The sequence below is a fragment of the Coenobita brevimanus genome, chromosome 61 (genome assembly GCF_032717465.1).
Source record: "Coenobita brevimanus isolate Jiangsu-jjx chromosome 61, ASM3271746v2, whole genome shotgun sequence".
NCBI lineage: Eukaryota > Metazoa > Arthropoda > Malacostraca > Decapoda > Coenobitidae > Coenobita > Coenobita brevimanus.
In genome coordinates this window covers 5,218,935-5,244,980 of record NC_137014.1, presented here as the reverse complement: position 1 = coordinate 5,244,980, position 26,046 = coordinate 5,218,935, and the positions used below count along the sequence as shown (strand labels likewise).

At 41.9% G+C, this 26,046-nt stretch overlaps 1 protein-coding gene across 1 annotated transcript in view; it reads left to right on the top strand.

The window, feature by feature from the left end:
• Positions 1–26,046, top strand: part of LOC145403611 (QRFP-like peptide receptor) — a 285,188-nt gene that overhangs the window by 109,372 nt on the left and 149,770 nt on the right. The window contains exon 2 of the mRNA XM_080275288.1: positions 2,930–3,048. Within this exon, the coding sequence (XP_080131414.1) occupies positions 2,974–3,048 (75 nt within the window). The 5' untranslated portion in view covers positions 2,930–2,973. The remainder of the gene's footprint in view (positions 1–2,929; positions 3,049–26,046) is intronic.

Genomic DNA, 26,046 nt, shown 5'->3' with positions numbered 1-26,046 from the left:
AATATTCCAGCTGCGAGTGCACATGGCTTTTGTAAATTATAGCTAACTGCTCGTCAGTGAACAAGTTCTGTACAATAATCCAAGTTTCTTTGAGGCGGTTTTAGCATGTGATCTAACATGAGAGGACCAGGTGAGGGCATTGTTAAGTGAAACACCGAGAATTTTAATACTTTTAGAGATAGGAATATTGGTAGCACTGAAGGTAATATAGGAATCAAGCAATATCTGTCTATTAGTAAATTGTATATTTTTGGTTTTCCTAGTATTAAGTGAGACAATGTTACTTTGTCCCCATTCAGTGATCGTAGATAAGTCTTTGTTTATGAAAATTAATATACTGAGTTGTGAGTTAAAGATGTCAAACTATGTGAATGTGTGTTTAAGTGTATATGAACTGTGAAGTGTTGTTATCTGCATATGAAAGAATGGGATTATGGGTGATAAATAAGAGATCATTAATATGAATTAGAAATAGTTTTTGAGCCGGGACTGATCCTTGTGGCACGCCGGCATTAGTCGAGCAGAAATTGGAATGTACATTCTTGAGTAATTCCTATGCTTGCTGGGTATGTTATTGCACACACACACACACACACACACACACACACACACACACACACATATATATATATATATATACAGTATATAGTGTGCGTGAGGGGGGGGGGCGCTAAACACATGAATACAGCTTCTGTTAATGCTCAGTACGGTAAAAACCAACCCTGTTTTTTTCGTGTTGAGGTGTAGGGGTCTGTCTAGGATGCAGTGATACTGTGCAGTTGAAAACAGGTTCTTATTCATTATACGCAGAATATAATAACTACAATTTAGAGTAACATGTTTATAACTGTTATTGTTGCGCCTCCAAGGTCTGTCTGAGAGAGCAGGTCCATCAATCGCAGGCAAGCAACCTTCCCCCCACCTTGCAGGGCCGTCCCATGCAGTGAGTCGATGTTCCCTCGCGGATAACAGAGGATCAGTGTGGAAGTTTGGATCCTGAATGAATGCCGCATTTGCATCTTTCCACACATTCAACGAGGACACCATAATAGGCTTCGCGCCACCCCTTTATTTGTTAAATGGTTACCACCCGGCGTTTTAAATGGTTTCCTAAATAACAGGAAACCACTTGACTTGTCACTCAGTGCAGAGCCACCTGAAGTGGAAAGAAGAGTAATGGACAGTGACAGGAAGGATGGGAGAAATAGTGAGAGAGGAGGACAGACACAGAAAAAGAATGACAGGCATGAAGAAAAAAGTAGACAACGCTACATTAAATAAGTGGATGATGGGTGGCGCCACCTACAGCCAAGTTTTTATAGTAAACACCAGATACGAAAAGGAATCTCTTTCCAGGCTCCTTCATTTGTATGTTGTGTCTTTTTGGTTCATAACTTTTATGCGAAGAAGTATGTAATTAGCAACGTTTGTTCACGTTCCTTGTCGCTATAGTCCTCCCTTTGTGTTCCCTCTTTTGTGTGCCTTCCTCTCTTCACGCATCTCTAACCCTGATTCTTTTCCCATCCTCCCAGCCTGCCTCTCAGCTCCTCCCTCCCCCCCTCACCCCTTTCTTTTTCCTCTCCAGCGAATCTCCTCTTTCATTTCCTAATTGCCTCCCGTCCCAAACCCCCGGCGAACTCCTGTTCACTTTTCTTACACCTCATTCAGTGTGAGTCTAAGGCCGGTTTCCAGTTACAAATCTACAAATCTCAACGTTTCCTTGGACTATTTTTTTAGCTGTATTTCTCCGCTGTCTTGGTCTCTCCTATTTACCACCTTTCCCTCACTGTCTCTCACAACCAGGTCGCTCTTTTCTCCCCCCCCCCTACTGACAAACTCTCTCACTCTTACTCTCAGCCAAGTCCTCCCCCTCCTATTCTCTCGCTTGTTTAGGTTACCCTCTCCCAACTCTCACTCTACTCACACTCGCTGCCTACTCCCCAAACCCCCCACTCTCACTCACAGCCACCTCCTCACACTCTAACTCAAAATCTGTCTCATCTCCTTGAACTCTCACTGCCAGCTCAACTGCCTTCCACTTTCACTCACAAATATATTCCACGTTCACTCTAGCTCACTGCCAAATCCCCGTCCCCTGCTGTTATACATATTCAGGCCATCCACCCCCCACTCTCACTCCAGATCCCCCTCCTAGCACTTGTCACTTACGGTAGCTCTCCCTCCCCAGCTTTCTTTCACAAACGTTCTTCCACTCTCACCCGCAGCCAGGTTCCCCTCCCCCCCTACTCACTACAGACACTCTCATTCCCTTTCACAGACTCTCCTCGCACTCACAGTAAATTCCCCCTCTACTCTCCTTATAGATTTATTTTCACTCACAGAATCTTTCCCCAGCACCCACTCACAGCCAGGTCCCCCTCGCCAGTCTCACTCACAGACTCTCTCCTTCTGCTCCCACTCGCAGCCAAATCCCCACTCCCCCCACACAGTTACAGCCTCTCTTCTCTTCCCACACTTCACTCATATATTTTCCCTTCCCACTCCCACACCCAAATCCCGCTCCGCCACACTAACAAAATCATTCCCATTCGCATGCCGTCTTGCATTCACAGATACTCTCCTCCCACTCACATCCAAAAACCGCCCCCTCCCCAGATCTCACTCAGACTTCCTCCACTCCTACCACTGTCGCTCATAGCCCCCCTCCTTTCCTACCATCCTCACTCACAAACTCCCTCCCCTCCTACCACTCACAACAGACTCCCTCCTCTCCTACCACCTTCACTCACAGACTCCCTCCTCTCCTACCACTCTCACAACAGATTCCCTCCTCTCCTACCACTCTCACAACAGATTCCCTCCTCTTCTACCACTCTCACTCACAGACTCCCTCCTCTCCTACCATTATCACTCACAGACTCCCTCCTCTCCTACCACTATCACTCACAGACTCCCTTCTTTCCTACAGACTACGAGGTGCAGGAGGAGGACTGTGGGCTGAACGTACGGCACATGAACTTCACCCCCTACGAGTACCCCTATAGAACGGAGACGTGGATTCCCTTCACATGGCGGGAGGTTCTCAAGGTAGGCTGAGAGAGACAGACAGACAGACAGACAGACAGAGAATTATCTGCATACGAAAAGAACACTACTGAAACCAGAGTTGGCACTGATTATATCAAATTGATTTAATCATGTGATTAAATCATTGATTTTTATTGCCAAAGAATCATGATTCTCTTTATTTATTTATTTTTTATTTTCTGGACTTTTTTATTTAAAAGTTAACAAAAATAAAATCTTAAAATTTATAAAAGTTACTTATAACTTTGTGCTGGCATTCATTTATTCAGATACTTAAGCATTAAGTTTGCAGATTTTGGAGAGTGGTGCCATTAGAAATTGCTACGTTGTATGACAGAAACAATATTTTTACATTTGTGTAACTAAGTGTCGAAATTATTTGTACATCGGAAATAATGAGCCATGAATAAAAAACCAAAGCCATAAGACTTGGTAGGCTGTGCTTGGTCACTTAAGGCCATGTCATAATAATATCAGCCTAAGATTCTTCTGTTTGGTAATATAATCAGCTTTGGAATATGCTGTCTTGATTACCACTGGAACCTCAGCCTTAACCAGTTGTGTACAGACAGGACCTGAACAGGTGTGTACGAGTATCTGGATTCTGGGCAGCGGCTTTCAGCCTGAACCATCAGTGGATAGACAGGGCATGAACTTAACAGTATTCAGTATACTGCTTTTGAAATACTAGCTATATAGTCAACAGAAAAATCAAATATATAAAGAAATAAGATAAATCGAATACATAAAAAAATCATTTTTTTATTTTTTATTTTTCTTTTAATCAAAAAAACCACCAACCCTGACTAAAACACTTAAGTAAGAGAGAGAGAGAGAGAGAGAGAGAGAGAGATGACAAGAAAGGAGCGGACGGTATTGAAACCTAAATATGATTCATCTGGACAACACGTAACATGAGACTGAAGGGGAGCGAGTGCCAAATGAAAGGAGGGTCAGGGAAATGCCATGTGAGAGAGAAAAGCCCGCGGTGATGATGACAGGATCAAAATAATGGGGACAGGCGGAAGAAAGGCTTGCTTTATTGGTGTAAGGGTGATACCGTGACGAAAATGTGAGGATATGGAAGTACGGCATAAAGGAAGACTAATGTATATATAGAGAGACAGACAGACAGAAACAGAGACAGACAGACAGACAGTGACTGGCAGACAGGTAGTGATAGTTCAGAGACAGCACAGACAGACAGACAAACAAAGAAACAGATTAACAGACAGACACAGAAAGAGTGACAGTTAGACAGGGAGTATGAGGAGGATATATGTAACCAATAAACGAAATATGGAAAGAGAAGGGAGGGCAGAGAAAAGGGAGAGAAATGGGAGGAGTGTGCGTGATGAAGAGTGATAGAATTAGTTTACAGATTCGAAACTGAGGCCTATATTAATATCTGTAATCCAATAAAGAATATTTTCAGTATATTCTTTCACCCACCAGTCGATTTTATTGAGCTTAGAAGAGTGTGGCAGTTCTGTTATTGAGTGGTATATTTAACCCATCTATTTCTTGAATATAAGTAGATAGATAGGTTGATAGATAGAATGAGAGACAGATAGATAGGTAGATATATAGATAGATAAATATAGAAATAACATGAGAAATTCGTCCTGTATTTGTTGAAAGTCGGGAATGTGGGATGTGCAACGATCATAAAAGGAATGAAACGGAATGGAAATGAGGAAAACATGAGATCAAAAGAACACGATGAAAAGGCTTCAGAGTGGTAGACCGATAGAGGCAGAAAAGAAGGAGGAGAAAGAGAGAGAAACTGGAAGAAAGGAGAGGGAAAGAGAGAGAAGGTGGGAAGGAAGGAGACGAGAGCATGAGAGTGAGAGGATGAGCAGAACTGGGAGGCATCTGTTTAGTCAGGGTGAAGGCTGGAGAGAGAGAGAGAGAGAGAGAGAGAGAGAGAGAGGGAGGGAGGGAGCAGGAAGGGTAGAGGCGGGAAGTGGAGAGTGAGAGGTTAAGGAGAAACGGGAGACAGGTGTTTAGTCCGGGAGAGAGCTTAGGGGAAAGGGGATAAGCCTGGGAAGGAAGGTATTGGAAAGGAGGACATCTGGGAGGAGAGGAAAAATCAAACCAGTGGAGGAAATGCAGGACTGAAAATGGTAAAACGAGGAGAACTGGAGAAGAGAGAGAGAGAGAGAGAGAGAGAGAGAGAGAGAGATCCCAGCACATCAGCATATATCGAAACAAAAGAAAAACAGTTATATGTTGGGCCAATTCATAACTGGAATATTTTTTCTACGTCGGGCAGTTGATGTAAAACTAGTGTTGGGCCACTGTATAAATATTATTTTTTTTCCGACATGGACTTTGAAATTAGATATTGGCCTGTTCTTGGAATTTTCATATTAATCCGATGATCATTACGGACTAACAACAGCATCGATCAGTTAAGAGATCAGTGGTACAAATATACACCACACACCAAAATACACCTGAAATGACTTATGAAAACAGAAGAAAAAAAGCTTTCAGATGCATCTCTCCTCCCGCGTCAGGAGATGAGCAGGAAAATGCTGGGTTGATGCAGGCAAATCACATAAATCCAGTTCATATAAATTTTATATGAAACAGTACATTAAACAGTAGCTGGTTTTACTACTACTTACTTACAATTATTTTTTTTGTCACTTGCCTGGTTTTATATATAAAATAATTGCACCTTATTTTCATAGAGAGACTGCTAAAAATATATCAAAACGGTATCGAGATTTGAAAGAAGAAATTTTTCCACAGGCAACTGTCGTGTTGCAAAAATATATATATATTTTTATAATTTCTGTCATTCATATTTTACTTCATATGAAATTAAAATATATTTTGCCTCATGTATACTTGAATTAATTATTAATCTTCCAAGTCACACACACACACACACACACACACACACACACACACACACACACATATACGGTATATATATATATATATATATATATATATATATATATATATATATATATATATATATATATATATATATATATATATATATATATATATATATATATATATATATATATATATATATACACACACCCACACGAAAGAGAGAGGGAAAGATATCAAAAACCGATTCTGAAAATTGTTTTAGGCAGTGGAAAGAACGCCGTTCTACGTGTGTTAAGTCAGAAGGGACCTAATTTGAGGGGGATTAGTGTCCTAGCTCAACAGATTAGCTATTTATTTTTTTTAAGAACCTATGGTGGGCTACCTTCTGAACAGACCCCGTCCACATACTTACAGGTTGATAGAGAGATTCATAGATATAGATATAGAGAGATAGATTGATACTAATCTGGATATCATGGGATTTATAAAATTAGTATTATTACTCGCAAGCTTTGAAAAAAGATCATTTGTATGGCTCTGCGGTAACGTGTGAGCTTTTTTGAAGTGAGTCCGAGATCGAATCCCAGTCAGAACACTGACCAATTTACTTTTTTATCAGATAATACAATGGTTGGCAGCAGTCTAGTGTATAAGGCGAAGCTTTGCTGGCTATTATGTTCTCAGATGTTTGTATAATTTGCATGGGTGAGCTGGAGGTGTTGTGTCTTTGCATCCTGTGGTTGAGCAGTACAAGTTCCCGCTATCCCAGCGGTGCTTCAAGAGACTCATTAGAGGGCCGGAGTTTGAATTCCAGCCAGGATAGTGCTATTAGCGTCTCAAGTATAATTTTGCTTAACACATATGTATGTCAGTACTAGCGTTAAATTATCATATCGAACCAGTATCTAATAAATGTAAAACATTAATATTGATTGGTCCGATTACTTACATCCTACTAAGATACGATTATGGTTTCCATCACCGACCCAATTATTCCAGTATCGCACCAGTACATACCTGCGTGCAAACGGATGACAGAAATATGTTTGACTGATATCGACAGATGGAGTTTACAATATTGTCCGGTATATTGAAGGCTACCCCCTGGGGGTAGGGGGGTTTCAAGAATACTCCCCCAGTATCCCTGCTTGTCGTACGAGGCGACTAAAAGGGTTGGTGGTGGGTTAGTGCCCCACCCCGTAAAAAGAACTAACTAAAAAAGCGAATAAAGCGCCTCGGACCCGGACGGACCATACGTTGACGACTAAGGAACGGACAAAGGACATTCTTAGGGTGGGAACAAAAAATAGATAGATATTGAAGGTAAAAATACCAGAACTGATACGGTACTTGAGCAATTCATTTTGTGGTTGCTGGAGAGAGAGAGAGGGGGGGGGGTACGAAGGAAGGAGAGAGAAGCAGAGCGATGGGGTAAGGGAAAAAAGAGACAGTTGTTTAGTCAGACTGAGAGCCGCGGGGTAGAGCTGAAGACCCCGAGGAGCAGGAGACGAGAAAAATGTGTATTGGAAACTAAGGATTTCTCTGCAGTCAGGAGAGGAGACTACAGTTAATAGAAGCACAAAAGTGTGAAGAAGCAAGCAGAGAGAGAGAGAGAAATGGATACAAGAAGAAGTACCTCGAAAGGTTTTACGACCCATACAGAGTAGGATCCATGAACGGTATGTTCCTACTCTGTTAGTGCGGGAGAAGTATAGTAAAGGTGCAGGCTCTCCCCACCTTCCTCTCCCACCCTCAGAACGGGCAGGGAAGTGTATCTAACCCAAAGAGAGAGAGAGAGAGAGACAGAGAGAGACAGAGAGATAGACAGACAGACAGACAGACAGAGGAAAAAAAAGAAAGTCATGCTAGGATGTTTTATTGGAAAGAAGGAAACATTCAATTTGCGACAAGTTGGGCCTCACAAAACTTTGTCCAACTTAGCCCGGAATCACTCTGCTGGGGAACTGTCAGTAACTTGTGATGGAAGTCGATTCCAGGTGATATAGATCTTATATACGAAAAAATAGCCTAATGTACCATGGTGGTAGCGCATCAGGTCAACGCATCCGTCGGTGACTCCTTGTCGAGCTGCTGTTAAAACCAAACCAAATATGTATTGGTAATCAGTGTTTTCAAATGCACGAAGGATTTAGAAAACCTCAGTTAGCTGTCCAGATAAACGCTTAGTCTCTAACGAAAAGAGGCTCAGTGGCTGCAACCTTCTTTTGTCTCCCATGTACCTGATGGATGGAATCGGTTGAGTAGCCTGGACCTTCTCAAACCCTGCACTATCCTTGTTTAGGGCTGGTATCCGGAACTGCACTTCATATCCCAGATGAGGTCATACAAGAAAATTGTACAGAGAGAGAGTGCAGTGTCTTGGTTTCTGTACCTTAGCTGCCTTTTTATAAAATCTACAGGCCTCTGTTCTTTCATCCCTAATTAAAAGAACTGTTTGGAGAACTTAAGGCCGCTGCTGATTAGTCAACCTGTCGTTCTCCAAGTCGGTGCTGCTGATCTCACTTCCTAATAAGGTGTAGCTGGTTCTTGAATTTGCATGAACAGTTTGCAACACCTTGCACTTGTCAAGGTTGATCGGAATTGGCCACCACTCAGACCATTACCCTATTCTAACCAAGCCTGTACGTAGTTCTATCTTCTCGAATGATGATGCAATACCTCTTCGCACTGTGTCCTCAGCAAATTTGCAATTCGGATGACGATGCAAACGTCGATATCATTAATAAGTCTATATCATTAATGTAATCGTTAAATAATAATGGTCCTAGAACTGAGCCTGGGGAACACCTGTAACCAATATTCAGTCAGAATTTGCCCTATTAACTACCACTCTCGGGCGCCTGTCAGTGAGCTAATTTTGAATTCATGCAGCTTGTTCTCAGCGAATTCCCATTGCACGAGAGAGAGAGAGAGAGAGAGAGAGAGAGAGAGAGGGAAAGGAGGGAAGAGAACGAATGAAAGGGAAGAGAGGTCAAGTGGAACCGAGAGAGAGTAGGAAGAGGGTGAGAGATTCAAGAGAAACGGGAGACTGATGTTTTGAGAGAGAGAGAGAGAGAGAGAGAGAGAGAGAGAGAGAGAGAGAGAGAGAGAGAGGGAAAAGAGGGAAGAGAACGAATGAAAGGGAAGAGAGGTCAAGTGGAACCGAGAGAGAGTAGGAAGAGGGTGAGAGATTCAGGAGAAATGGGAGACTGATGTTCTGAGAGAGAGAGAGAGAGAGAGAGAGAGAGAGAGAGAGAGAGAGAGAGACTAAAAAAGCAAGAGAAAAATAGAAAGAGTGAATCCTAGAGACGCAAAGGGACTGAGCAAAGAAGAACAAGAAAAAGCTGTTTAGTCAGGGTAAGAGAGGAGAGGCAAAGGAGACGACAGAGGGAGGAGAGGACTGGAAAAGCTGGTATTTATGCCCGACGATTAACTCAAACGTGGAAAACGAAAAGGTGGACGACTTTGTGAATTTTTGCAGCCAGTCCAATTACGCGGCGCCGAACACAGAGACACGCGAACACAATTCCCTTCAGATACCATTCGGAGAAGTGGCTAGCCGGAGTGAGCCAACTGGGGCCCCACTACTTCCCTGGTTTCCTTCACTGTTTTTTATCTTTCCCTGCGGTAGGTGCGTTTGTGTGTTTTATTCAGGAAAATCACTGGAGCCTGAATGCAAACGAGGGATATTTTGCCGGTGAAAGGCATCAAAACCCGCCTCAAATGCTATCGGTACACCTGAGTATTTCGTTTGAAGGTAACACCAGACTATTATGTTTATTTCTACCAGTCAAAGGATTAACAAAAACAAACTTTATAGATTCAGGACTTAAGCATAATGGATAAATAATATCAGCCATTATGTATACTGTAGTTGCCTCCCTGGATGTAAGAATGCAATTATATCCTTTGTTGCATGCTACAGGTTTATGAGAAGTGTGTCACTGTTATAAGTTTATTGAATGATAGGGGAAAAAGTACATCCCAGAGTGACACATCCGTCTGTTTTGTGAAATATGTTTATGCAAAAGTGAACATTTAAAGCAGTAGCGGAGTACATGCCTTCACAGTTTATCATCGCAAAATAATCATTACATTTGGGCTCCTATGATTCGCTCTTATATGAATAAAATCGTCCAGTGTTAGCTTGAGTAAAAGCCAGAGTTTTCCCGGCCATGAAAGAGCTTTTGCTGACCGAATGAACTCTCTCAGGTTCTTATGTCTTATGTCTCAGCTAAACAAACTTGTCTGGTAATAGATTGAATCCCCCCCCCCAAAAAAAAAAAGAGTTATCCCTATCATTAGAGGATAAATGATGGTAATATTAACATTCTCAGTCTCCAATAACTTACTTTGAAGTGAATGACAACGTTTGGCATGAGCTGGAATTAAGTAAAAGAGTTGCCTGAACCATGACAGAACTACTGATCAGCTAGGATGTAAATATGAGAAGAAAGTTGAATATGTTTGCCTTGTTTCACAGTGCCTTTCTCTGAGCTTTGATACACTGGGGAGGGAAGTAGCGAGGGTGAGGTGGAGTGCACGAGTCAGAGGAAGTGAAAGGAAGAAAGGAGTGTGTGTGTGTGTGTGTGTGTGTGTGTGTGTGAGGAAGATGAGAGTAGGTAGATTCATGGTTCTTGGAACTGGGGGGTCTGCTCACATATCCGTAGGTGAGCATCAGCAGAGATGAGGTGGTCAGTCAGATAACTGATACATAAATACGGTACTGCACAGGCAGTATATATATATATATATCATCAGCCGTTTGAGTGTCCACTGCAGGACCGGCCTATCCCGACCGAAGTCGGGACGATACAGCCAATGTATCTCTACCAAGTGGCTTAGGCTGTCTAGTAGAGGTTGTATGTAGGGTGAGAAGTGCTTGTAAGTGTAATTGTTGTGTTGGTGTGGCTTTGGATGTGTGTGTAGTTTGTGAACCAAGTGTAATCGGCCCGCGCAAGCCGTCTGGGTGCAAGCTTACTTTATAGTAAGCGACACTGGTCCAACCACAGCACCCCTGGTGTCCGCCAATGCAGTACGTGGCAGGATGAACACTCCCAAAGTTTATTACCCGGGCGGGGCGCGAACCCTGGCTCACCCGTGTACTAAACGCACACTCTACCACTGTACCACAGAGGCTCTCTCTCCCTCTCTCTCTATATATATATGCCAACAACACTCTGACGGAGAAGGGGGAACAAGTAATCAGATGGGGAGAACCCTTGAAGGAACTGTTGAATATAGAGCATGAAAGTAGCGCAAGTATAAGTTGTTGGGCAATGGCTGGGATAAGACAGGCGAGTAGGGATAAAAGGTCAATAGGATGGAAATATCTGAAGCACTGAAGAAAGTCAAATTAGGAAAAGCCACATGAACTGGAGCGTTCTCAAACTGAGGAGTTGCCAGTGATCACCGATAATTTAATTAAGAACTTAGGCAACTCCTAGCTTGCACAGTCACGTGTTTTCTGAAATCCCTTCCATGATACTTAGTGATGAACAGTACACAAATTCTTCAATACTGTAATCATTGGTTATTATACCAGTTTTATGTATATTAATTACAAAGTACAATACTGCAGAACAGTTACTAGAATGCTGAAAACAAGTGGTCCGTTGGCATTCGTTATAATTGTAATATTAGAAGTCTCGCTGCATGTTTGAAATGCTTATCAGTTAGGTATCAAATAGACTAATGTTTCTTCTGGCAAGTGCTGAAGAGACTACTGACTACTAATTAAAAAAAACACACACACACAAAAAAGAACAATGGAGCCGAAATCATGCGAAGACGAAGCCGTCGCCGACCGAAATCGCAAGTACCGATGTTTCAGAAAGACAACAACAAAGCTTACGCGGGTGCGCAGACAATCTTCATCAAATCCCTATAAATATTTTGCAGTCAAACGACTTTATATATATATATATATATATATATATATATATATATATATATATATATATATATATATGAGGATTATATCTGATCAAAATTATATTAAAAGCCATGACTGGGAATGTGAATAATCGTTTTTAAGCTACGAACAATATTTTGCCCCGAGGTTCAGACGGTATATTAGGCTCAGTTTAGTGGTTCCTTTCAGCTTTATCCTCATTTTATTGAGTAAATATGTTCATAAAATTATACATACGAACAAAGTGTTTCAGGAAACACATATAGAACAGTAATTTAGTTGACCGCGTTTTTATTTTTCAAAATAAGTTATCAGGTGAAAATCGACAACATGTACGAGTTTGTGAAGGCTCCCAGTGATGGAGTGTGTGGTGAAATGCAGGAATTTGGGGGAGAGATATTAACAGAATGAATATGGAAAATGTGCAAATTGGTCTGAGAGGAAGGTAGGGTCCTGGGGGATTGGAAGGCAGGTAAAAGTGTTCCCCTTTACAAAGAAAAGGGGGGAAATAAGTGTGTGACAGTCATGGGTGTATTTCTCACTTCAGTGTAAATAGAAAAGTATATGGTAGGATACTTATCAAAAGAGGTTCGTAAATAATCGATAATTATTTGGAGTATAACAAGGGAGTCTTAGGAAGGGAACAGGTTGTGAATCAGGTATTTGTTCTTGGATGTTCAGGGGAAAAGTATCCAGAGAAGGAAAAGAAGCTGAATGGTACAGCTATTATGGATCTGGAGAAAACTTACAGCAGAACTGATAAGCATGGAATATGGAATACAATGAATACATAATATAACGTGGATGCGAACTTGCTGAATGGTGTCAAGAGTATGTATAAGGGTTGCGTGTGTGAATTCTTTACTGTAAATGTTGAACTGAACCAGGGATGTGTCATGTCTCCGTACATGTTCGTTTCATATATGGATAGAGCTACAAAATATGACACAAGGTAGGGCAAAGGAAGTTGGAGTGTCCCAAACGAGAGAGGGTAGAATTAGGAAACTTCTGTTGTTGTTCGTTGATGATAAGTAATATATTAAGTGAACACTAATTTGAGTTGGTGAATGAGTCTGGGAGTGAAAATAAGAAACAGAATCTAGAAGGGAATGTAGATAAGAGCAACGTAATGGTCTTTTGAGATAAATTAATTCACAGAATGCACAATGAGGCTAGGTGTTGAGGAAATGAAGACTGTGAGTGCATTAAAGCAATAAGAAAGTCTGATGAGTAAGGATGGTAGTTTAGAGGGTGAAGTGCTTGAAAGGATGCAGCAGGGAAGTAGGCTGTTGGTTCACCGGAAGCACAGATAAGGAATACGGAAGTGAGCATGGAAGTAAAACAGTCGCTGTATAACAGTAATGTGATCCCTGTTATAACGTACAAAAGCAAATATTGGACCCTGTTGGAAGGACACAAATCGTGAGTGAGAGTAATAGAAATAAGTTACCTGAGAGGAGTATGTGGAGTTACCTGAAAAGACAGACAGGCAAATGAATGTTGTGTTACTGATGTGGATGTGACTGAAAGTGTTGAGAGAAGTACTGTGAAACAGTTTGGCCAAGTGGGGAGGGTGGAGAATGAGATGGTGACCAAAAGAGTGAATGTGAGTGATGTGGAGAGGGAGAGGAGAAGGGAACGCCAAGGATGTGATAGGGGATGGAGCGGAGAGATATAAGAGTGGGTTGTGTGAGCTGGATGGAGGGCAGCCAAATGTCAGACGACGGGGCGACATGAAGGCAATTTGTTTGTGATCACCCCACACGAGATTGAGGCGTCTGGCTATAGAACAGCATTCGTTAGCGCGAGAGGCTCAGATTCCCCAAGACTAACAAATATTCCAGCCATCCCAGCTTTGTGATGAAAGTAAAAGCAGACACTCACATTGTCGAAGGATTAATGGGCATTGGAAAAACTCACTGTATGTTTCCAATTGGCAAAAATAAATATAATTATTGCATAACAGATATGTATTGTATTGACATAAGCCTCTCAACAATCAATCACTTAAAATGAATAAGTACAGTGTATAGTGGGGAAAAAATCGTGAAATACCCCCCGACCAATTTTTGCCTTGCGGTACTAAATACAAAGTCAAATTACATTATTCTATTCCAGAAATACATAGCCACCTTCATAAACACTTTCTCTCATCACTGACAAATTATCCTTCCTCTGCTACAGTAATTCCCACGCCTGTCAATAATTTTAGCTTTCATCGCCACCACTGCGTCCACGACTTTGGTATGAAAGGTCTGTCATCCCCTTAAGTGCGATGGCATTATTGTTGATTTATTTCTGCTGCTTCCAAGTGATTTTGTCCACCTATGAAAAGACTTATTGCTATCCAGTTTAAAAAGACTCCCATTACGTGTAAATAAATAAACAATTAATCAAATGTCTGTAGATTTATGGGAGACTGACTAGGAGAGTGTATATGAGTGAGGTGGAGGGGAAAGGGAGAGGGGCAGAGCAGGGATGAGATGGGGGGATGCAGTGGAGAGAGATGTGAAAGGGGAAGGTGTGAGTAGCAGGAACGGAAACCAAATAACAGAGGACAGGGCCAAGTCGGTGCAATTGGTTTGTGGCCACTTCTTACGGCATTAAGGCACCTGACAATAGATAGAAAGGAGAGATGAAAGGCAAGGAAATTGTGAAAAAATGTCCCCTGCAACAAGGATTTACGCTACCCTTCGCCAGGATTTTTGTGGTAATCCCCACTAACGACCATCGGCCTTCCGCATCAAAGGTGGTTGTCCTTGGCGGAAAAGATTTCGAGTGATGTCTGCTTAATTAAGAGGCTGTGTGTGTGTGTGTGTGTGTGTGTGTGTGTGTGTGTGTGTGTGTGTGTGTGTGTGTGTGTGTGTGTGTGTGTGTGTGTGTGTGTGTGTGTGTATTACTTACATATTTAACCAAGAATCATATACAGTTGTTTGTAGAATCGTGCTCACCTAGTCCCAGTTAAAATTCTCTCTCTCTCTCTCTCTCTCTCTCTCTGTCTCAGCTTGTCACTCAACTTAACGTAAACCATTTCTCGTCTGTCCCATTATCTCAAACCCTCTCTTCCTCACCCCACTCCCTCTCCTCTTTATCCCACTCCTCCCTCCCTTTATCTCACTCGTTCCCCCTCTTAACACTCTTCCTCTCCCCCATACCTCAATGCCCTTCCCCTCCTGTCTCACCCTCCTTCCCTTTTATCCTCTTCTCTCACTCTTTATCCCTCTCCCTCTCCCTCTCCTCATCCCTCCCCCCCCCTTTATACCACTCCTTCCTTCGTCCCTCTCCCTCCCCCTTATCCTTCATCTTTCTTCCTTATCCCTGTGCCTCCCAAGTCCCTTTTCCTCCCCTCATTCTCCCTCTCCATCTCCCCTTATCAATTTCCATCCCCCTTATCCCTTTCTCCCTTAATTCCCTGCCTCATCCTTATCCTTCCCCCTTATCCCTATCCTTGGCCCTCCCACCTTTACCCTCACTATCCAACACACACACACACACACACACACACACACACACACACACACACACACACGAGACACTTCATGTACGATTGTTGGTGTAAATATCCGTTCACATTATTACGAAAAATTATGAGACAGTGAACAATATCTTTCGAAACTCAATGATCCGAACTTTGGAAGTCAGCTCATTTTTCGAAACAGAGTGTCAGGTTTTCGCAACATTTCGTCTGAAGAATAAAGCGATATTGTTGTCTAGAACTGTACATTAAGGAACACATCTTCCGCTAATAACTAAAGTGGATCTGCTTTGGTCTAAAACATCCTCCTCCTCCTCCTCCTCCTCCTCCTCCTCCTCCTCCTCCTCCTTCTTCTTCTTCTTCTTCTTCTTCTTCTTCTTCTTCTTCCTCATCTTCTTCTTCTCCTCCTCCTCCTCCTCCTTCTTCTTCTTCTTCTTTTTCTTCATCTTCCATCTTTCATACCAACTTTTGCTTTCCTCTAATAAACCCGAATTCAGTATTTGGGTATGATCTATTAAACGGAATGTGATTTGGCTTGATACAATGGTGGATGCATCAGTACTGACTCAATTATATTTCCACAGAGCACAACGCTATCCAAGTATATATATTATTAATACATATCCCCAGTTGCGATGGGGAAGCAAATTATTCAGTTGGTAATAAATGCATTCTGAGGACTTTGAATAAATGTACGCTTTTGATGGTTTAAGATAATAGGGAATTACAGACAGATCATTTTCATGGTTTATCCTCCCTTGAATCCCAGGACGTGTTTTTATTTTTGGTGTCCAGATTAATTATTTTATTTTCATTTTTTTTTTTTTTTTAGTTTGACGAGACTTTGAACGAAGACTTTTTTTTTATTCGTGATGTCTCAGCTTGACGAAATTATTTGAACAAAGACGTATTTTTATTCGTGATACCTCCAGACATACTTATTCAGATTGATGAGGCTTTTTGAATTAGAAGTGTTATTTATTGGCATTCATTGACCACTTCACCATAGGAGATCGTTCCAAACGTTAAAGAAAATCACTGTTGATACCTTGATTGAAATGATAAGTACATGGGAAACTTTAGGACCCTTTGGTTAATGTCGTTGGTGTGGTATGAGAAGAAATTTTTGTGTGGTGTGGTGCGAGAGTGTGGTATGGTGTGTTGTGTGGTGTGATGAGGTGTGGCTTCACTAAAATCTCTATTGTCTATGGGATTGTGGCTCCTCGTTTCTCTTTTCCGAATATCTTTGCTTAGAGACAGACGAACAAGGCCGTTTTCTAGAGATATGCCGCATTCAAAATACATCATCGTATTAGGTGTGTATGCGGGGAAGAGGTGGATGACTTATATCTCATGTATAACCTGTTGTATATAACGGTATATACCCATTCTTACACCCTGGCAGGCGATAGTCCGGAGTGTACAATGCTTTGCTTGGTGTGTGTGTGTGTGTGTGTGTGTGTGTGTGTGTGTGTGTGTGTGTGTGTGTGTGTGTGTGTGTGTAAACAAAATATAAAACAATTTTTTTCACATTGTACTCAAAACATGGGGGAAGGGTTAAGAACCACTCAAGGGGTTGAGCTTTAAAATTTTAGATCAATAGTTCAAGCATCAGCGTCATATGGAATGATCAGCATTAACATTCTGATCATATTTAAACCAAACTTGGGTTTGTTAAAGCACGACGAAGGGATTCAGCTTTGAGAATAATCTGTCAAAGGTGAAGCACACAGGGCAAGGTCTATATTCGATTCGAGTGTCTTTGAGAACAAAACAGTTTTGATCTGATATCCACCTTTTACCAGTTGGAAACAAAATGTCAAAAGTCAAGATCACATGGCAAGGAAAGATCAAAGGTCACTGTCCTGCGGCACATCATTGTTCTGATATGATTAGTCCAAACTTGGTAGAAGCGTTAAGGAAAAGCAAGGACGAAGTTACCAGCGGTGTCTCCACATTTCATGTATTGTAAAGATCAAACTCGCACACTTTCACTGAGTGGCAGATCCAACCTTAAAAATAAGCAACAGGTATTACCGAGCAAAAAATATTCACCGCATGCACATTCCCTGAGAGCACTTCTGTGATGAAAGAAGTCACAAGAAAAATATGAATTGGCCACAGGCAGTCTTTTTTGTATAGCATAACCATTGCCATGCTGGTTCACTGCCCTGGGACATTGCAACGTTTTTCATCAGACATGCTCTTTGGTAAATGTTACTGTGTGGTGACGCTCAAAAGAAATCTAAATCTCATTCTTTCATACTGATGTGCTGTATACATCAAATCAAATTTGAAAGATATGCAGCCAAACCTATTATAGATCACCGACCGTCAACCTCATCCTCCTGGCTTTCAGACGTATCATTCAGAATCACTACAGTACCAACCTTATACGTCTCCTCCTCCTTCTGGTTCCTATTAGTGTCTTATGCCTCCGATCTTAACATTTTCATTAATATCTAATAACCAATTCTCTAAGTAAGCCAAACCACAGTAACACACCCTCGACAGCCATTTTTATAACGCTTTATCTACTTCCACACCCCGTTCTTATCGTATCATTTCTCTCTTTGTGAAACCATCTCATCTTACATGCACATTTTGGAGGCTTCATTTGCAGAATTTCCACCCTTGTTCCAGTCACTCTTAGTTAGGATCCACGCCTTGCATCAGTACGTCCCAGACGGCGCCAATTCTTCATACGTACCCTTCGTCGCTTGAAATGGGGCAGATATTTCAGTTTACATCGTCCTCAAGGTTTCTTCTCTTATCTATCTATCTATATACCTAGGCTGCTTCCCCCAAGGAAAGGGAGGTAGCCGAGACAGGACGACTCACTCTCCATTTACTCATCCATTCAAACACATTCATTCGCATCTTAGCCCCAAAGGGGAGAACGGACAGATCTTCACCGCATCACACCGCACAAGGGTCAACTGCGCAATGCAAGCAGTGACATCCACAGCAGGGCCCGACAGCAGAACTGGTTTACCCCTGCCACATCATAACAGACCCATCCCCTTACCCGCACCTGACCTGACTAGCTGATCAGACCAAATGCGGGAGAATATCCCCTCAGGGCTGCGTCATCACTTATTCATTCACAATTTCTCTCCATTTATTTCTGTCACGCACAGCCACTCTTCCTTGCTCAACAGACATCCCTCTCGCATCCAGCGCTCTCTTCACACTGTCCATCCATCCTATTCGTGGTCTTCCTCTCAGTCTTACACCTCTCACATCAGATCTAGTTATCTTTTTCACCAATCGCTCATTATAATATGGCTTATTCTACTCTTCCCTGTTCCATCCCTTTGTCTATATTTCCTACTTCCGATGGTCTCCAGTCTTTCAAACGCAGTGTGTCCAGGCATCTTGAAATGAAAGGATCTTGAATTTGACTCTCTTTTGCATTGTTTTTGTTTTTTCTTGGAAGGAACGGTTTGCGGGCTCCTGGCCTTTGGTTCCTTCTTCTTTGCATATAAAAAAAACTCCACTTCCAGATACCGAAAGCAACTCACTTCTGGCCAAAGGACACCATATAAGCTTGTTCTCAAAACGCAGAGCCCAGTCTTTCTCATGTATGTAGTTATCTTTCTTGTACTCAAACTCACTCTCGTCTTCCTCGTCTTAGTCATTTTCAGAACTATTCCAAACCCATATACTAGCTCCTAAATATTATCTTATGAGTCTGCGGAAAATGCCGTATCATCTCCAGGAAAAAAAAAAAAATCTTACCAGTCATTCCCTCCCCCTGCATGATCTGAGTTTCACCTTCTCAATATCCTTGCAAATGTATCTGTCACCAGGCTATCCATAATCAGCCTGAACTGACATGGAAATACCTCGCATCCTTCACACATGACCAACTTCGCCTTAAATTATTCACCCCCTTCTCATTCCATTTGCAGACGCCATATACATTCGATATACATGGAAGCATCAACGTTTGCCAGCAAATGCATAATACTTTCCAAAGTTTGCTTCTGGTATAGTATCTCTCTGCAAGTTAAATACAAGATTCATTTTCTTTCGTACATATGTAACAGACCAGAGGACACGTTGAAATCGATGTCAACCCTTACCGCTGCCGCACCAGAAACCGAATAGACACGTGCCTTTACTGGGATTAACTGATTCTGACTTGGCTACAAAATAAAGTCGTGAGGATATAACAAAGAGTGTTGTTAAGAACCAGAATACGAACGTGAAGAAAGAATGGGAAAATGAAAGCATTTTATCTTTAGGAAGTGTAAATATCATTCACTTCAGTTACGAGTTGCCCTCTTTGTTCATACATTTCTAACTCTTTCCACAAGGCTGACTGTTCGACTGATGCTATACCCTCCTCTCGCGAAACTCCGGGGACATGACACAGAGGCACTGTCTTAGTCCTGACACAAGCGCTGAGTCAGTCCTTGCTTATAAGATACAGTGTTGGGAGAGAGCAATGGTAGCGGCGGTGAAGGGAAAGGGGAGGCGACAGTTGGATCGTTCGTTCGTTTAAAGATTTCTACACCTATAGTGCGGGCCGAGACATACAGTATATTGGCCCGGTCAGTGGGTTGTGGGCTGAGTTAAAAATACAGTAGTACGGGGGAAGACAGGGCCTGGGGACTGCCCAGCACACACGCCCTGTCTTCTGACTGGCTCTGTGGTGTGTGTGGATAGCTGGAGCACTGAGATAACGGAAATATCAGAAGACTGAGGCGGTAATCGTGGTTAAAGAAGAGATGACTGGTGGAAAAAGAAAGAGAGCAGTGTTAGCACAATAATGACATGGTCAGATGAGTAGGAGAGGAAATTTTTTGGTATGCGTGCCATATTCACTTTACTTTGGATTGTGTGGTAGGTGGTGGTGACCATTATCCACACACTTGAAATAATGCTACATACCACTTCCTTAGCCGACTCAACACTGAATGACAAGTCTAATGGTTTCCTGTAACTCATGAAGCCATTTACAAAGGTGGGTGGCAACCATATAACGAAATAATAGGTGATTTGGGGATTACTGTGGTGCCCGATAAATGGGTGGAGAGAGGCAAATGCGTCGTCCATACAGGAATCAAACCTCTACACTTCTCCCTGCCCCTCGCTGTGCCGCGGCGCTCCCCAGCTCAAGGGCACGTCGATTCACTGGACAGGCTGGCCTTGCAGGAGCGACTGCTTTCCTGCAGTTGATGGGACTGCACAGTCACACAAAGCAACGTTTCTCTTCCACCACCACTTCTACTACTACTACCTTCGCCAATACTCCTCCTCTTCCTCCTCCTCCTCCTCCAACTACTACTGCTACTACTACTACTACTACTACTACTACTACTGCTACTACTTTACTATAGGGATTATTTTGACCTGACCTCTAAAATTAGGGAGAGAAAAGTGTTATAATGTTATGCGTATGTTTTTTTTAATAGTTTTTTTTTTTGTATTACACTGCAAATTGTTCGACAGGCGGGCTTACACAGGGAGGCTCATGAAAAGAATCCCTGCCACGATAACAACATGATGTCGAATGAAGTTAAATTTGCCTTTGAATTCGTTTCGCCCTTCCAACAGTCTCTTTATTCACATCTGAGTAAGCATTATGCAGGTGAATCTATATCTACAGTATATCTGCATTTATCTATCTATCCGTCTATCTCTTTATTTATTTATTTATATTCACTTTACTGCTTTCACTGAAGTCGTTCGTCTACATTGTTATGTTTTGATAATATCGGGTATGCTATTGTTGCAAACTTCATACCATTTCTAAATATGCAAAGCGTTTCATATTTTTTGAATAAGCAATTACCCATATAAGAGCTTACTTAACCTCTCAGTAAGTGATATCACAGATTTTTTTTTTTCTTTAGAGGTATATATAAGCTTAATTACCTCTCATTACGATACAAATTCTGAAGTAGTCCAACGAAGCTTTTTTCTTCGGTATCTAGGCTATGTATACTGAGAGTTATAGTGGATGTTTTGATATGCCACATGTATTTCAGTACTTTAGCTAAACACACAGGTGATAGATTTTGAAATTTTTGTGCCAGAATAAACGTATAATTAAATTAATAAAGAAGGAAAGTATTAAAAAGAAAAAGATCCGAAGGAGAAGAAAGTTTAAATTTCGACCCTTCCAAAGAAATTCGAGCAACAGAAGCAAAAATTCACTCTCCCTAAGGTCAGGTTTAAACTATTGGAGTTCAGAGAATGTGGAAAGTGGAAACAGTTCAAGAGCTGACGAACTGCATAAATGAAAAATTTAGAGTACAGGTTAACTTTTGCAATAAAGAGCTGGACAGAAAGGGGAAGACTGTCCATCCATTCGAGTGCTGTCTGTCACCTTTGTTTAACTTTAAGATGTCTTTATGCTTCTCAGAAATGTTAGGTCCGGTAGGGAACTTTCTCTTCAGTTTGGAAAATTAAAAGAAGAAAAAGATGAAGGTTTAGAATAATGACTGTCAACTGCACGAGTTTCATTAAGGCAGACAATCAGTTTTGCCCAGTTTTAGTCTTCCCGTAGTAGACAACCAACTATGATCCTTGTTACATTCAGGTTCCAGTTTTCAGATTTGGGTGGCAAGGGACAAGAGGGAAATAAACTTATGTTTCACAGTGACCTGCTCGAGGATCCAACACACTCCCTTCCAGGTGCAGCTGGAATATGAAAGAACATCAGTCTATGATTATATTTATTGTTTGGTACTGAAGAACGAATTTGATAGCTATGGAACCTGGAGAAAATATGACCTCGAGCTACGGTGACCATCACTGACCATCATCACGTCCTTCATGATGGGTCTGAATCCCTCTGGTGCCTTGACATGAGGTTTTATGGTGTGTGGCGGCTTCCCCCCTGCGCCCCGTTTCTGTTGAGTGTCACAGTTGGCTCTGACTATTACTGGGACACGTTCCCTGCTCCCCTGTCATGTCAGGATGAAGGCGAGTGCGTGAGTGTTATATTTCAGCTTGGAAGCGGGAAAAAAATGTATTTACAAAAATCTTGTTTTCATCTCAAAGAACGGTGAATTGCTCAGTTGAAAGAGCTATACTTGCGTTATGGAAATTGTTTATCATTCCTGAGGAAGAATAAGGCTGGGTCGACACCGTTGTATCTTCTTAAGAAGAGAAAGCTGTCAGTGTGCAACACCCGCGCCCTACAATTAGTCAAAGGACCAAGCATTTGACTTTGTTCTGTGACCTAGAGGTGCGCGCACGTGTGTGTGTGTGTGTGTGTGTGTGTGTGTGTGTGTGTGTGTGTGTGTGTGTGTGTGTGAGTTGGTGAGCAAGTGGGTGGTTTGGTCAATAGGTAGGGCAGGGGGTTCTGGGAGACATGTGACCTGCAACCTTGAAAATCAGTATTCTGGGTCGTATTATTATTATTACCCTGTGTATAATTTTTACAACGAAGAAGGCCCAGAGACGTCCAAAGCTACAATGTACGAGATCTGGGAGAGGGGACCTTGAATTCTGAAATCAATGGACTCGACCTGTTGTGTCAAAGGTGGCCCCGGTACTGAGATAAAAACCTTACAAGCTATAGTGCGCGAGAGGGGGAGGATGAATGAGGGTGAGGGAGAGTGGGACTGTTCAAACATTGGAGGTTTAATGCAGGGAACTGATAGATACTGGCTTGAAACAATGGGCCTTATTAATGAGAGTTGACCTGCAATCTTTTTTTTTTATTCTGTCATTGTTTTTATTATACAGTATGCCGTTTTCTGGGGGGATGGGTCATAGCTAGGGGTGTGGGCGGCTTCAGCTTCAAAAGTGGTGCAACAGTAAGTGTAAATATTTTAGTGTCTGTGGTGTGATACATGTATTTTGGGGGAAGTGCACTGAGAGAGAAGGTACCTAGAACACTAAAATAATCAGTGTGGAACTTTTTTGTGTCCCTATTTGTGTGTGGAAATGCAACACTCAAACATGTATTGGTTATTGGGAAAAAGAGTCTGCATGTTGTGATATGCATGGGTGGGAGGGGGGGATGGAAGCCCTGCACCCTTGAAAAATAGAGACTTTACCTAAACAGTATATGTTTGGCATGTGCCGAGCTCTGCATCTGAAGGTGGTTTGGTTTCTGCAGTACGCTGTCTATAATCAATGATGCGTGTTGAGGTGCACAGGGAAGGAGGGGAGTGGTATACCTAAGCGCTTGAAAATCTTTGGCCTTTACTATAAGCCTAGTGTATGTGCAAACTTGCACAGGCAAAGGTGGCTGTGTTACTGAGATAAAGAGTCCACAGACTGTGATGCACAACTGCGGAACCAATGTTGACGGAGGCGGCAGAACGTCACAAAAACTGAAAACTGAAGTAACCTAATCGTCACCGGGGAAGGCAACGATGGGGAAAGGACGTAAATTCCTAAGTGGCTGAACTTTCGGTTTGTTAATTTTTGACATCGCTAATAACCGTGATAATTATAATGATAAAGTATGCATAAGTTGTGCTCGTATTCAAAGTAGGGCATTTTCTGCCATCCGCCCGTCTGTATAACTGTGTCTCTCTGTACATCTGGTGGTATCATTATCTGAAACATCGCTATTGATAAATTATATCATGCATAATTACTGCACACAAGGGAGACACCCAAACCAAGAGGCAGGAACGAAGACAGGTAACAGGGAGATTGTATTAGTGGTAACTCACTTGACGAAGACAATATTTTCACTATGTAGTATGCCCAGCACAACAGTCACATTGTTTTTAGAAAGTGGTAAAAGTATAATTCACTATTTCAGGCAGAAGAGCTCATTTTTATCCTGTTTCTGTTGCAACCAGAATATTTCATTTTGAAACAAACTATTTCTCGTGTTATATGCGTTTATCAAGGTTGTATACAGTCTCTCCAGTAAAAAGAAAAATTCCTCATAATCAGAATAAAATCATCTGGTGGAAGCAAGAATAAAATGTGTCTTCGGACTGAAGTGGTTAAGTATGCAAGTAACGAAACGTGATTAATAAGAGAGAAATCAAATAAACTCTAGTTGGTGCTTATTACATGTTTGTTTGCATTAAAACACAAGCAAAGATAACCCTGCATCTCCAGGCTTAAGCTTCTCTTTGCTTGTATAACTAAGTGCCAGTGAAGAGCTTGTACATGTTGTTGCTGTAAACACAGTGAGTTTCCCTCTTCATTTTAATATCAGTTAACCAGTCACATGCACGTGATAAACCTAGTGATACGCAATATACGTAGTAATTGGGTGCAATATTTCAAAAGTTTGGGATGGGGTGAGGTGGGAAAAGCTTATTGGTTAAATGATTCCCGACAAAACGTAATTTTTTGTCGCTTGTCTTGTGAAATGTTTAATCCTTACAATGAAAAATGTCAGTGAAATTGACGGTTCACATAGTTTAATTATTCTCCCACTGGACATGAATTAAAGTAAAAATGTCATTTTGGGGCTATCGATGAAAAGCAGCTACTGTGTAAGTCGAATATAAAACCTGATGACTATACGGCGTAAAAATGATAAAACACTCCAACTTGACATCCGTAATATCAGAGGAATAATAATGATGATGATGATGGTCATCATCATCATCATCATCATCCTCTTTCCCACCTACGGATGGGTTGAGGTAGGATCCAGTAGCAAGGAAAGAGAAGGTACGAGAATGGGAAAACAGTCAACAACATACCAAGCGAAACGGGTCGTGCAGTCATCCACATGTCACGAATGCCGATGAATTCCTGGCTTGATCTCACTTGCAAAATCATATGCGCATTTATTCTTTTTCTTTAACGCTTCAAATACATCTTTTATACAGAGTCTAGTACCATTCATATTTTCGGCAAAAGTAATCACTGAGTAGTTTAATCATAACATTGTTACCAAAAATTTACTACATAGGAAATGCACCATGTCCTCGTGAGGGACTGTGGGCCGATTTCACCAAGAAAACTACAGCCGCCGACAAAACCACCACCTTGTCCCTCACTGCACACCAAAGCCTTCGATACAATTATTGTGACACACTGCAATCAGGGTTCTCTGAAGTGCAGCATGTGGAGGGGAGGCTGAAGAAGGGTGGAACGCGGGGAGGAATGGACCTAGTTTGGGAGTGAGAGAGATGAGGAGGATGTGGAGGACAGTACTAAACAGTGCTCTCTCTCTCTCTCTCTCTCTCTCTCTCTCTCTCTCTCTCTCTCTCTCTCTCTCTCTCTCTCTCTCTCTCTCTCTCTCTCTCTCTCTCTCTCTCTCTCTCTCTCTCTCTCCACGTGTGTGTGTGTGTGTGTGTGTGTGTGTGTGTGTGTGTGTGTACAATCCAGCGGCTACTGACATAACGTAATTTCACTAATCAAGTTATCGATTCATTCATAAGGTATTCCGGCCTTGCAATATACACACAGGTTAGCGAGGAATGTAACCTTATATTCCTGCCCGAAACTGCATCTCCCACCAAGCCTCTTCACCTCTTTAGTACGAGGATGTATTTTCCGTTTTAATCATACTTCCAACAGATGATCTTATGAGTTTAGTGGCAGTTTAATATATAGACAGATTATTTGTGGCATTCCTTAACGCGACTGTATTATCCTCACACCTTTCATAACCCCACTACCACCACTTCATCTACATTTTTACAACTTCACCGTCACCACCTCCCTTACGGCCTTCACAACCCCACCATCACCACCTCCCCCACATCCTTCCTAACCTCACCACCTACTTTCACAGCCATACTATCTCTTCTTCCTGTACTTTCACAACCCCAGATCCTGGACCTCCCACACACCTTCACAACGC